The sequence below is a fragment of the Procambarus clarkii genome, chromosome 45 (assembly GCF_040958095.1).
Source record: "Procambarus clarkii isolate CNS0578487 chromosome 45, FALCON_Pclarkii_2.0, whole genome shotgun sequence".
Classification (NCBI taxonomy): Eukaryota; Metazoa; Arthropoda; class Malacostraca; order Decapoda; family Cambaridae; genus Procambarus; species Procambarus clarkii.
The window spans coordinates 21,865,387-21,878,550 of record NC_091194.1 but is presented as its reverse complement, the minus strand read 5'-3'; the positions used below and the strand labels follow the sequence as shown (position 1 = coordinate 21,878,550).

The 13,164-nt window shown below is 43.2% G+C and overlaps 1 protein-coding gene across 1 annotated transcript in view; it reads right to left on the bottom strand.

Annotated features, from left to right (window-relative positions):
- Positions 1-2,841, bottom strand: part of LOC138350479 (uncharacterized) — a 76,835-nt gene extending 73,994 nt beyond the window's left edge. The window contains exon 1 of the mRNA XM_069301497.1: positions 2,751-2,841. Within this exon, the coding sequence (XP_069157598.1) occupies positions 2,751-2,821 (71 nt within the window). The 5' untranslated portion in view covers positions 2,822-2,841. The remainder of the gene's footprint in view (positions 1-2,750) is intronic.
- Between the last annotated feature and the right edge of the window lie 10,323 nt (positions 2,842-13,164).

Genomic DNA, 13,164 nt, shown 5'->3' with positions numbered 1-13,164 from the left:
GTGGATAGCCTTCTTAGCAGCAGCATCTGCATGCTCATTTAAGTTAACACCAATATGGCTGGGAACACAGCTAAACTACTGTCTTAAATGTGTTGGAGATAAGATATTGAGAGAAAAGTTCCACTGATGTCTGATTAAGACTTTGTGCCCCTCTTTAATTATTTTTGCACTTCCACTCACAAGATGAGTATGAGGTGCACAATAAACTAGCCTAGTCTGGTGACAATAAAAACCTTCTTTCCAGGTAACCACTGTGCTGCTCAGCCTCTAAATATGGCACCCCCCCCCCCCACGTGTGCAGGAAATAAATTCTCAGGAATTTTTATTTAGTGATAAATACCCCTCCGTGATGACGAGTGTGTAAAGAGAAACTTGAAATTGGACTTACATTGGCCGCAATGGGGTCCAGAAAATGTGCTGTGATGTCACGATTCGGTGGTCGCCCGTGGCATAGACACCCAGGGACAGTTCAAGATGTGCGAGTTGCCACAAATAATTTTGTTTTTTTCATACACTTCCAAATGCATTTTTTTGTTTTGTTTTTTCTTACCAATCCTATGTATAATGAACACGTACACAATATTATAGCAGTAGAACATCCGTACTGTCCAAAGTCACTGTTACATGCATCACAAATGTCTCCACATATACTGCTCATATTTCCAATGTTTCATGTTGAATCATGTATATTTACAAAATATTTACACACTACAGTACCACACATTATATACATTCACCAACACAGTCAGAACTCCGCGAGTGAGCAATGTGCTGCGAAAGAGCCGACAGGGCACAGTGGCACTTTGCACTCAACGCACCAGGTGAAAATGTATCTTCGCTTGTGTTCTCGATGTTGAGTGTTCTTGCAAACAACACAGGCACGTTTACACTTGTCCCGTAATGCTGTGCCTGGCATATACTCGAGCATGTGTACACAAAAATTATTAGTTACCCCTCAGTCTGTCTGGACCTCTGCGTGGCATTGTTGCTGGCACCCCGTTCGTTGCAACAGAGCCCGGCTTCCCATACTTGACGAGCAGTCGGGACACTAGAGCAACACTGAATGTTCGTGTTGGGGGTCTCTCGCTTGATTTTACTAGATACATGTTGAAGCAGTTCAGCACTGCAACATCAATGAGGTGGAAAAAGGATTTTTTCATCCACTTCACAAATTTACTCACACATTCGACAGTACTAAGCATTATGTCACATTTGTCTACTAGGAGCATGTTGACGTAGTCTATGACACAACCGGGTTTATATAATGGGAAGCGTGTTTGAAAGTGCACTTTGCCACTGTCCAACATGGCACCGGTGTCAATTGTCAACATTCACCTCGCGTCTGTTCCTCCACGACATTGATAACATCTTGTCACACTTGCGCAGCTGGCAATCACCCACTGCAATACCTATGCCAAACACTGGCATTTCCCTCCTGTGGGGCTTCACAGTGCCACATACGCCTGCGTTGTGGTCCAGGAGGTATCTGGTCAACATGGGACTGGTATAGTAGATGCCGGTGAACAGTACGTGTCTTGTTCAGCAATGGTCCACGAGGGGTTTGATGACACTGCCGGAGAACCTGTGTGGATCTTGAGCTGGTATGTCGACGTCTGTACCCGAATACAGTATCATGTCTTGTTTTGTGCTAGAGCCGTGTATAGGTATGGCAGGAGATGAGGCTGTTCTGCATATCGTAGGCCTACCATGAACACCTGATGTCGAGGGAACACTGTCATCATTGTCCTCTGGGCGCGTGACACGCTGCCGCTTGCCTCGGCTTGCCGAGGCAGCAAAACCCCGTCTAGTAACACCCTCGCTACTTGTACTTGGGTCATCAACACTACTTGTATCGGAGCCTATGTCACTGAAGCCAGAGAATGATTCACACAGTGGTGGTGGTGACTAACAGTGTTGACCCAGGGCGGCAAGGTAGGCCGGGGCGAGGCGCGTGTACTGTACACACTCCCGACATCATCCACCTCAGTCTCTCCCTCACTCTTACCACACCTCTGTGTAAGGCCTTTCTCTGGATCGTAGACTAAGTTATCATCCATGGCACCACCATCATACCAAAAGTCGCGTATTTCCTCAGAGACGTTTTGCATGATCGTGGCTGACCGTGGAGCGGGAGCTCATGGACGATGCGTTAGACATGGTCGCTTCCTTGAAACTTGAGGCTCCCCACGGCCCTGGGTCATGCTGGGATTTTTTGTTCAAAATGGCAGACGATCACTGGGGCCCTTAGGCATCCATTTTGTATTCGTATCACCGTGTGCCAGTTTTGAATGGTACACTATACCTACAAGATCCCTGAGGCGCGTTGCACACCACCCGTCGACCGCCTGCAGGCGCGGTGCGCAGTTGCACAGTGCAGTGGTTAATAACAAAATCAGAGATAATAAAACATTAAATGATTAGACAATAATAATAATAATAATAATAGAATGAATGAATGGTTGTTTGCATAATTCAGCGCTTATTTCAATAGCAGTTTATACCTCCCGCATTACTTATCTCTCTAAACATAAATTTATAATATTTTTTTAAACTGTAGATGGTATAGGCTTCTTCTCTTCTCTTCCTTCAACACATTACACTTGGAAAGAACCTGGACAGGAAATGATGCCATCTTGACCTACATTCTTTTAATGTAAATAGGCTTCTTTTGTCCACATTGTGTGTTCCCAAATGGTACCCCTACTTAACAAATGTACATTACAAAATGACTAATTACTGTGACCACTTACAGTCCACTCTTTAATCGCTGTACCCTTTCAAGGTCTCGTTCTCTAAATTTACGCCGTTCCGTTTTACTCATACCAGAGGGTGGATGTCTGAAATAATAACACACATTAGTTTAATACTTACTTTATACATTTTTTACTTAACCTAGTTTCTGCATTTATAATAAAATACGATAGAAGGATAACCTCAGTTCTCCAATAGTCCCCAGGCTGGATGGATAACACCAACTATTCAGTACTACCAGGCTGGATGGATAACCAAAGTTATCCAGTACTGTAATATAGTAGCCATGTATATCCAACCACCCTGGATGGATGAACAGTACAGTATAATTTATTACCTTTGCACACAAATCACTTTTTGAGGATTGAACAAAGTTACATTAACTGATAAATTAAAGCTATACAGTCTGCTCATATGTTAATAGCTGACAGCCCCTAGGTACTAAATAAAAATAATAATAATAATAATTATAATAATAAAATCCTTCTATCATTAAAATACGTTCCCTAATCATGGGGAAAAAGAAGAACATTCGTTGAATGTATTTAAATTGCAATTTCTTGGTAACTTCAGGGTGCCACCAGGGCTTACCATCTCTGATGAAGGTGCCATCAGTCACAGTTCGCTGGGAGATCCAGCACCACGCATAGAGTCTTGGCATTTATATATGAAGTTATTCATTTATGCTACCATTGAGAAAACTGCCAGTAAGTCAGCAAGTCAAAACAAACCACAGCTGGCTGCCTCCAACACCTGCAGGTTCAAAAAACCAGCGTTGAATGTAATGAAACGCCATTTTCTGGGTGAGCCTCGGAGGCTTCTTGAAGCTATCCAGACTGATATGTGCCATATTACTGTAGCTTGGTGTCATCAGTCCCTGGAGTTCTGTGCCGACCAGAGCCAGATCCTGGTCAACTCAGAGAGGCACAGGGCGTAATGGCCATATGAACATTCTACATTTAGTCACTTCTGCCATCGACCAGGAAAAGCACCCAGAAAGATAGGCAAAACAATACAAGCCCTCTACTGGTGAAAATTGCAACCTAACTCCAAACAGAGCCAAAGAACTCACCCCATCCCCTCAAAAGAAGAAAAAAAAAGCAAATCGACATCCAACTAGCGTGCCCCCCTCCCATGAGATGGGGGAGGGGGAGCCCGGTCATGCGAGCCGGTCACTCACCCCCAGTTTGTAGAATGATGAATAACCGTCTATCGAAGGGAGGGAGGGAGGGAGAGGAGAGGAGGGGAGGGTATCAGAGAGCCACCAAGGATCACCCAGAAAATGTCATTTTATTACATTCAACGCTGGTTTTCTGTTGGGAGCCCGGTTGGCTTCCTGAAGCTAACTACCCACAGATAAGTAAGAGGAGGACTTACCTGGGAGGCAGCAGCATTGCAGGTCTCATGACGAAGATGAGACAACTGGCCACGACACACATCCCAAAGCAACAAAATGCAACCCGCTTGATTTCCAAAACCCCTATGCCCAAATGTCAACCCAAGACATATTCCCAAAGACAGCAGCAAGAGCAGCATACTTCTCCACATCACAGGCACAAGGGTAGACCGCAAGCTGGGTAGACTTTATAACCCTGCAGACAACCCGAGACACATGAGCCCTGGAACAGAGAACCAGGGAAAACCTGATCAACCCAGAGCGCGTCCACTGTCTTCATACGAGTGGCGTGCAGGAAGCAATGTAAAGCCGCCACCGGAAAAATATGATGCGTTCCCAGCTGAACCAACCAAACATCAACAACACATGGACCCCTTCAGAAACCAGCCATCTCATTCTTTGCCAGAAAAGGAGACGACTGCAAACGAACAAAATGACCCACAGGACCAAAGGAGCAGAATCCTAAAACCAAGGCCACCATGAGGGCCAGGAAAACCACTCCCCAATAGGATTTGAGCAAAGCCAGAACCCAAAGCAACAGATGGACCGGGGGATAAAGGTAAAGGAACCCCCCCCCCCCCACCTCAACCAGTCCTGCCGGAAAGCGTCTACCGCAAAAGCCTCGCAGTCGGAAAATGGCGCCACTTATAACGGAAGGTGCCGGGACCAGGCCAACGTGAAGAGGTCCACCTCCAGGTGCCCGAACATCCGACAAAGCCAAAAGAAGGAAGCGGTGTTGACCGTCCACTTTGCGGAAAGAGGAATGAAGCAAGACAGGACATTGGACACCCCTGAATGTGAAATGCGAGGGAACGGGAAAGGCGCCATGGCACTGAACACTGAAAAACCCGAAGAGGAAGCTAGAGGTGCAGCAACCGACACAAGGATCCCAGCAACCGTGAGAGTGGTGAAAGAGGCTGCCCTGAATATACCAGAACAGCTTCTGAAGCCGATCTCAGCTCCCAGGGAAAACCAACAGGTCCCCCTCAAAAACAGCAGATGACGGGACTGCAGCCAAAGCAAAGCTGCAGGAGGGAGAGAAACGAATGTGGTCCGAGAATCCCCCACAACGCCCAGCAAAGTTCGAACCCGGTGCAGAACCAGATGGGACTTCTGCCAATTCACCAGGAACCCGAACTCGGCAAGCCGGGAAAGAGCCACATCCCCGGCGAGCAAACATGAAGACCACTGGGTCTTCAGTCTGCTGAAGCCAACCAGTTGTCGAGGTAGGCCAGAACCCTAATATCTAGCAAATGAACACGGGTCACTATGATCTTGGTTAAACACGTGCATACATGAGATACCAGATTCGAACCGAATGTAGGGCAATGAAAGCGACAAGCCTGACACCCGACCATGATACCTAACCAATCCCTGAACCCCGGATGAATAGGAACGTGCCAATAAGCGTCATTGAGGTCCAGAGAAATCGTACAAACGCCCAGCTTGAGAAGAAGCTGGACCTGGGACAACGTAGTCATTGAAAAGGATGGGCAAGGAATAAAATGGTTTAACCACTGTGCTGCGGAGTTTATTGTAATTACCTAAGTGTAGTTACAGGATGAGAGCTACGCTCGTGGTGTCCCATCTTCCCAGCACTGTCATATAACGCTTTGAAACTACTGACAGTCTTGGCCACCACCACTTTCTCACCTAACTTGTTCCAACCGTCTACCACTCTGTTTGCGAAAGTGAATTTTCTTATATTTCTTCGGCATCTGTGTTTAGCCACTTTAAATCTATGACTTCTTGTCCTTAAAGTTCCAGGTCTCGGGAAATCTCCCCTATCGATTTTATCAATTCCTGTTACTATTTTGTATGTAGTGATCATATCACCTTCTTCTGTCTTCTAGTTTTGGCATATTTAATGCCTCTAACCTCTCCTCGTAGCTCTTGTCCTTCAGTTCTGTGAAATTTCCACGATGCGCATGAAATAAAGTGTTCCCAAAAAATTATTTTTTCTTCGTAATATGATAAATTCCCTTCCCTGAACATATCTATGTAAAAATAAATACCAAATTCAACTTACTTTGGCTGTGAGGACGTGAACAAGGTGCGCTGTGACGTCATCAGAGCCTGGTTGCCCGTGGGTGAATCGCCCAGACACGGTCGCGCGGGTCATTCAAGCACCAGGTGTTGCCACAAACATATTTTCAATTATTTGTTTTATGTATTTCCAATGCGGTTTTATTTGTTTTTTTATCGTATATGATGCATATTTGTGTCCTTTACAATATGTATACAGTAGAACGTTCATAATGTTCCATGGAACTGTGATACATGTGCCAGTAATGTGTCTACAATAAATGTTTATTGTCACAATATTACCTGTTAACACTTTAGTGCGCGCGGCACTAGCTGAAAAAAAAAAAGCGGGTTGTGCGCGCGGCGTTCTGGGCGCTCAAGCGTAAACACAAAAAAGTTTATAATCTTTTCACGCTCCTAACATCAATTCTCGAGCTACGTTTTTCATTTTGGTATCAATGCGTTGGCAATAAAATTCTCTACAAGATCATATGCATAAAATGTCACCCAAGCATTTGGTATCCCACCACGAAGTAAATAAACACGAAGATGACTCGCCGTGACACCCAAACAGGAAGTAAATGTTCATACTCTTTCGTTTGTTGCCAGCCTCACAGTCATCCTACAGCGCTCATTTTGATATCACTGAACTCGCAATAAAATTCCCCACCCAGACATATGCCTATCAATGTCTAATTATGGTATCGGGTGACCCGCACGAGTGTGGGAACTGGGCGAAGTGTTAGCCGTGATTTCAGCAGCGACGACACTGGTGTGATGCAGCGCTTTGAGAGTTTATACTTATTTCACTGTCCTGACATTATTTCTGGAGCTACGTATTTCATTTATATAGCAATGTGTTCGCAATAGAAAGTTCTATAAGAACATGGGTAGAGTTGGCCAACACAGTGTCAAATAAATTTGCGGCGAATAAAATCTTGCGCGTGTTTGTACCTGTGAGCGTCAAAAGTTTTTACTTTGCTCATGTTTTTCAAGTTTATACTTGTTTCACACCGTTTTTTTTTTTGTATAGTGTTCGGAATAAAATTCCCTACACAGACATATGCATATCAAATACAATTCCTTGGAATTCACAGCTGTAGAGATGACGGAAAACACACAACCGGAACCCGCTCTTGACACTCCAACTCACACCCGCAACACCCACAAAAAAAGTTTCCCTTGTTTCGTGTATACTTACTTTAGTTTTCGTGCTACAGTTCTCATTTAGGTATCAAAATATTCCTAAGAAAATAGACTACAACACTAAAACAATCTAAGACAATTATGTGTACTTACCAAAGCAAAGACGATTGTAGTAAAATAAGTTGAGCATTTTATCTCCACGCCACCTCCTTCAGGTACTGATTCCTGAAGTTGCTCAACAGATGTTCCTAGGTGGAGTGAAGCTGGTGCGGGTGATTATTTCTTGTCCACCCAATACACCCTTTTCCTGTGATAAGTGGTGTAACAAGGTATGACGCAAAGTGGAACATCGCATGTCTTGCACGCTATACCAGTTTCCTTCCTGATACCCGACTTTGCACACACTTCACACCTGCGACGTTTGGGGATTTTTACCAGCTCATGTTCAATTTATAGTTCAGGCGAGTCTCTGCTATAACAACACGTCGCTGTTGTCTCTGGGTTGGCAATAAACTACTGTCTGAATCGTCGCTCTCACTATTGTTTTCAAACACTAATGTGGAATATGAATTATCTTCATCAGATTCAGCTTCAGCACTAGGTGTAGACGTGAAGAGAGGGCGCCTCACACCCGACGGGCCAGGTGTTGACGGGTCAGCAGCAGGATACACAGGACCAGTGTCATCATACATGTCTGGAGCATGAACTAGATGTGGAGATGGTGTAGTTGTTGCAGGCCACTCTGCCTTGTCAAATTTCAATAAAGACCAAATAGCAACTTCATGGAACTGGAGCAGAGTTAGTTTCCTTCGATCATCTGTGTTGGCCTTGTACAATGCATAAGCGTCTTGCAATGCCATTTGCAAGAAATAAAATGTTATTTTCTTGGTCCACTTGTGACATTTCCTGGCGAAATGGTAATACTTTACCATTTGATCAAAGTGGTCAACACCCTTCATGAACTTATTGTAGTCAACAATTGCCTGTGGTTTGTTCACCACAACCTGCTGTAGTCTTAGTCGGTGGTGCTGGTGCCCCCTCCTCCTCCTCCTCCTCAGTTTGGCTTTCAATCTCATCCTCTGTTGAGTCATCCCCAAGGGGTCTACGGCCCCCAATTTCAAATTCTTCTTCTACATCCTCACCTTCTGCATCACTTCGTTCATTTTCAGCTTGATCAAAGGCATCCAAGACATTGGGAATCTTGGTGGGAGTGAGCCTCATACCAGCAAACCTCCTATAGATGGCGGTAATCCTGTCTTTTCCACTTGATTCTGAGGCTCCTGTAGCCAAAACACCGCTTGGGCCTGGTGCTGGATCCATTATTGATGAATTTAGTGTGTTATAAACACACACAAACGGGTAATAATCCTTGAAAACGTGCGAGTTTGGCGGCCGAGGGGAGAGAGATCCGATCGCTCCACGTGACAACAAAACAATGGGCCTGTCACGTGACCCAGTAGGCCGACGTGACTTGCGGCCTACCCGAGAGAACGGGAATTTCATGGCGCGGAGTTTGAAACAAACCCCAAGTAAATCGGATTTAAACTGGATTTTTTACAAATATTTTAAACCGCACCGTAAAATTACATTGTGATCCGACAAGCGGTTAAGGAAAACGCCCGTAATTCCAAGTCGAAAATCCAGGAAAGTGTTAAAAATTCACTAAAATTACAATATGTACAGTTTCACACACTATTTACACAGTAACACACTGTATTACACATCAGCATTCCACTTCACCTGATCTTTCAGGCATCCCTGTGTACAGGAATCGTAGCAGACGGGTGGAAACAGGCTAACATAGTTCCAATCTACAAAAGTGGCAGCAGGGAAGACCCCCTCAATTATAGACCTGTATCATTGACAAGTGTAATAGTGAAAGTATTGGAAAAACTAATCAAAACTAAATGGGTAGAACACCTAGAGAGAAATGATATAATATCAGACAGACAGTATGGTTTTCGATCTGGAAGATCCTGTGTATCGAATTTACTCAGTTTCTATGATCGAGCCACAGAGATATTACAGGAAAGAGATGGTTGGGTTGACTGCATCTATCTGGACCTAAAAAAGGCTTTCGACAGAGTTCCACATAAGAGGTTGTTCTGGAAACTGGAAAATATTGGAGGGGTGACAGGTAAGCTTCTATCATGGATGAAAAATTTTCTGACTGATAGAAAAATGAGGGCAGTAATCAGAGGCAATGTATCAGAATGGAGAAATGTCACAAGTGGAGTACCACAGGGTTCAGTTCTTGCACCAGTGATGTTTATTGTGTACATAAATGATCTACCAGTTGGTATACAGAATTATATGAACATGTTTGCTGATGATGCTAAGATAATAGGAAGGATAAGAAATTTAGATGACTGTCATGCCCTTCAAGAAGACCTGGACAAAATAAGTATATGGAGCACCACTTGGCAAATGGAATTTAATGTTAATAAATGTCATGTTATGGAATGTGGAATAGGAGAACATAGACCCCACACAACCTATATATTATGTGAGAAATCTTTAAAGAATTCTGATAAAGAAAGAGATCTAGGAGTGGTTCTAGATAGAAAACTATCACCTGAGGACCACATAAAGAATATTGTGCAAGGAGCCTATGCTATGCTTTCTAACTTCAGAATTGCATTTAAATACATGGATGGCGATATACTAAAGAAATTGTTCATGACTTTTGTTAGGCCAAAGCTAGAATATGCAGCTGTTGTGTGGTGCCCATATCTTAAGAAGCACATCAACAAACTGGAAAAGGTGCAAAGACATGCTACTAAGTGGCTCCCAGAACTGAAGGGCAAGAGCTACGAGGAGAGGTTAGAAGCATTAAATATGCCAAAACTAGAAGACAGAAGAAAAAGAGGTGATATGATCACTACATACAAAATAGTTACAGGAATTGATAAAATCGACAGGGAAGACTTCCTGAGACCTGGAATTTCAAGAACAAGAGGTCATAGATTTAAACTAGCTAAACACAGATGCCGAAGAAATATAAGAAAATTCACCTTTGCAAATAGAGTGGTAGACGGTTGGAACAAGTTAAGTGAGAAGGTGGTGGAGGCCAAGACCGTCAGTAGTTTCAAAGCATTATATGACAAAGAGTGCTGGGAAGACGGGACACCACGAGCGTAGCTCTCATCCTGTAACTACACTTAGGTAATTACACTTAGGTAATTACAGTACTTTGGAAGTGAGAAATAATCAACAAAGTAGCCCATGGTGCACAGCGCGACTTTGCTCTCGTTGCACCAGGTACAGATAAATTTTCGCTTCCCGTTTCTTCATTCTGTGTGCTTGCAAATAATGCACTCACGTACACCCTTGGCTTCAGTACTTGTAGGTTGTATGTAGCCAAGCTTGTAAAGCATAAGGTGGTACTGAAAAGATTATAGGAAAAGATCAATTTGTAAAGTAGTCTTGAAAAGATCGCTTTGTATGGTCCCACGCAGGAAGAGATTCAGCATACCTCAAGAGTGTCCTTCAGTCAGAAAGAAATTCAGGTAGCCTCAAAGAGTGTACTCACCTAATTGTGCTTGTGGGGGTTGAGCTCTGGCTCTTTGGTCCTGCCTCTCAACCATCAAACAACAGGTAATTACCTAAGTGTAGTTACAGGATGAGAGCTACGCTCGTGGTGTCCCGTCTTCCCAGCACTCTTTGTCATATAACGCTTTGAAACTACTGACGGTCTTGGCCTCCACCACCTTCTCACTTAACTTGTTCCAACCGTCTACCACTCTATTTGCGAAGGTGAATTTTCTTATATTTCTTCGGCATCTGTGTTTAGCTAGTTTAAATCTATGACCTCTTGTTCTTGAAGTGCCAGGTCTCAGGAAATCTTCCCTGTCGATTTTATCAATTCCTGTTACTATTTTGTATGTAGTGATCATATCACCTCTTTCTTCTGTCTTCTAGTTTTGGCATGTTCAATGCTTCCAACCTCTCCTCGTAGCTCTTGCCCTTCAGTTCTGGGAGCCACTTCGTAGCATGTCTTTGCACCTTTTCCAGTTTGTTGATGTGCTTCTTAAGATATGGGCACCACACAACAACTGCATATTCTAGCTTTGGCCTAACAAAAGTCATGAACAATTTCTTTAGTATATCGCCATCCATGTATTTAAATGCAATTCTGAAGTTAGAAAGCATCGCATAGGCTCCTTGCACAATATTCTTTATGTGGTCCTCAGGTGATAGTTTTCTATCTAGAACCACCCCTAGATCTCTTTCTTTATCAGAATTCTTTAAAGATTTCTCACATAATATATAGGTTGTATGGGGTCTATGTTCTCCTATTCCACATTCCATAACATGACATTTATTAACATTAAATTCCATTTGCCAGGTGGTGCTCCATATACTTATTTTGTCCAGGTCTTCTTGAAGGGCATGACAATCGTCTAAATTTCTTATCCTTCCTATTATCTTAGCATCATCAGCAAACATGTTCATATAATTCTGTATACCAACTGGTAGATCATTTATGTACACAATAAACATCACTGGTGCAAGAACTGAACCCTGTGGTACTCCACTTGTGACATTTCTCCATTCCGATACATTGCCTCTGATTACTGCCCTCATTTTTCTATCAGTCAGAAAATTTTTCATCCATGATAGAAGCTTACCTGTCACCCCTCCAATATTTTCCAGTTTCCAGAACAACCTCTTATGTGGAACTCTGTCAAAAGCCTTTTTTAGGTCCAGATAGATGCAGTCAACCCAACCATCTCTTTCCTGTAATATCTCTGTGGCTCGATCATAGAAACTGAGTAAATTCGATACACAGGATCTTCCAGATCGAAAACCATACTGTCTGTCTGATATTATATCATTTCTCTCTAGGTGTTCTACCCATTTAGTTTTGATTAGCTTTTCCAATACTTTCACTATTACACTTGTCAATGATACAGGTCTATAATTGAGGGGGTCTTCCCTGCTGCCACTTTTGTAGATTGGAACTATGTTAGCCTGTTTCCACACGTCTGCTACGATTCCTGTACACAGGGATGCCTGAAAGATCAGGTGAAGTGGAATGCTGAGCTCAGATGCACATTCTCTCAGAACCCATGGTGAAACGCCATCTGGGCCAGCTGCTTTGTTCTTCCCGAGCTCCTTTAGCATATTTTCCACTTCATCTCTAGACACCTCTATCCGCTCTATGTTGTTCTCTGGAATTCTTATTGTGTCTGGTTCTCTGACGATTTCATTTTGTACAAACACACTTTGGAACTTTTCATTTAATGTTTCACACATTTCCTTTTCATTTTCCGTGAATCTGTTTCCCATTTTCAACCTCTGGATATTATCCTTTACCTGCAATTTGTTGTTTATGAATTTGTAGAATAGGCCCGGTTCTGTTTTACATTTATCTGCTATCCCTTTTTCAAAATTTCTTTCTGCCTCTCTCCTTACTGCTGTATAGTTGTTTCTCGCATCTTTGTATCGCTGGTATGTTTGGGGGTTTGGCCTCTTCCTATACTGATTCCATTTTTGTGTCTTTTGGTCTCTTGCCCTCTCACAATTTCTGTCGAACCAATCCTGTTTTCTGGCCCTGCATCTCTGTTTTGGTATGAATGTTTGTGTGCCTTCCTCGTATAGTTTAAAAAATTTGGCATACATTTCATTTACTTCCCTGCCTAGCAACAATTCTGTCCAATTACACTCATTAAAAAATTTCGAAGTTCCCCATAGTTGCCTCTCCTTAAATCGAGTTTATCAACTGTTTCAATGTCCCCATTTTCTTCTAGATGATATCTTAAAGCATATTTAATGTCTAACAGGACGTGATCACTCTTTCCCAAGGGACGAAGGTACTGGATGTCAAAAATCTCCTCTTCTTT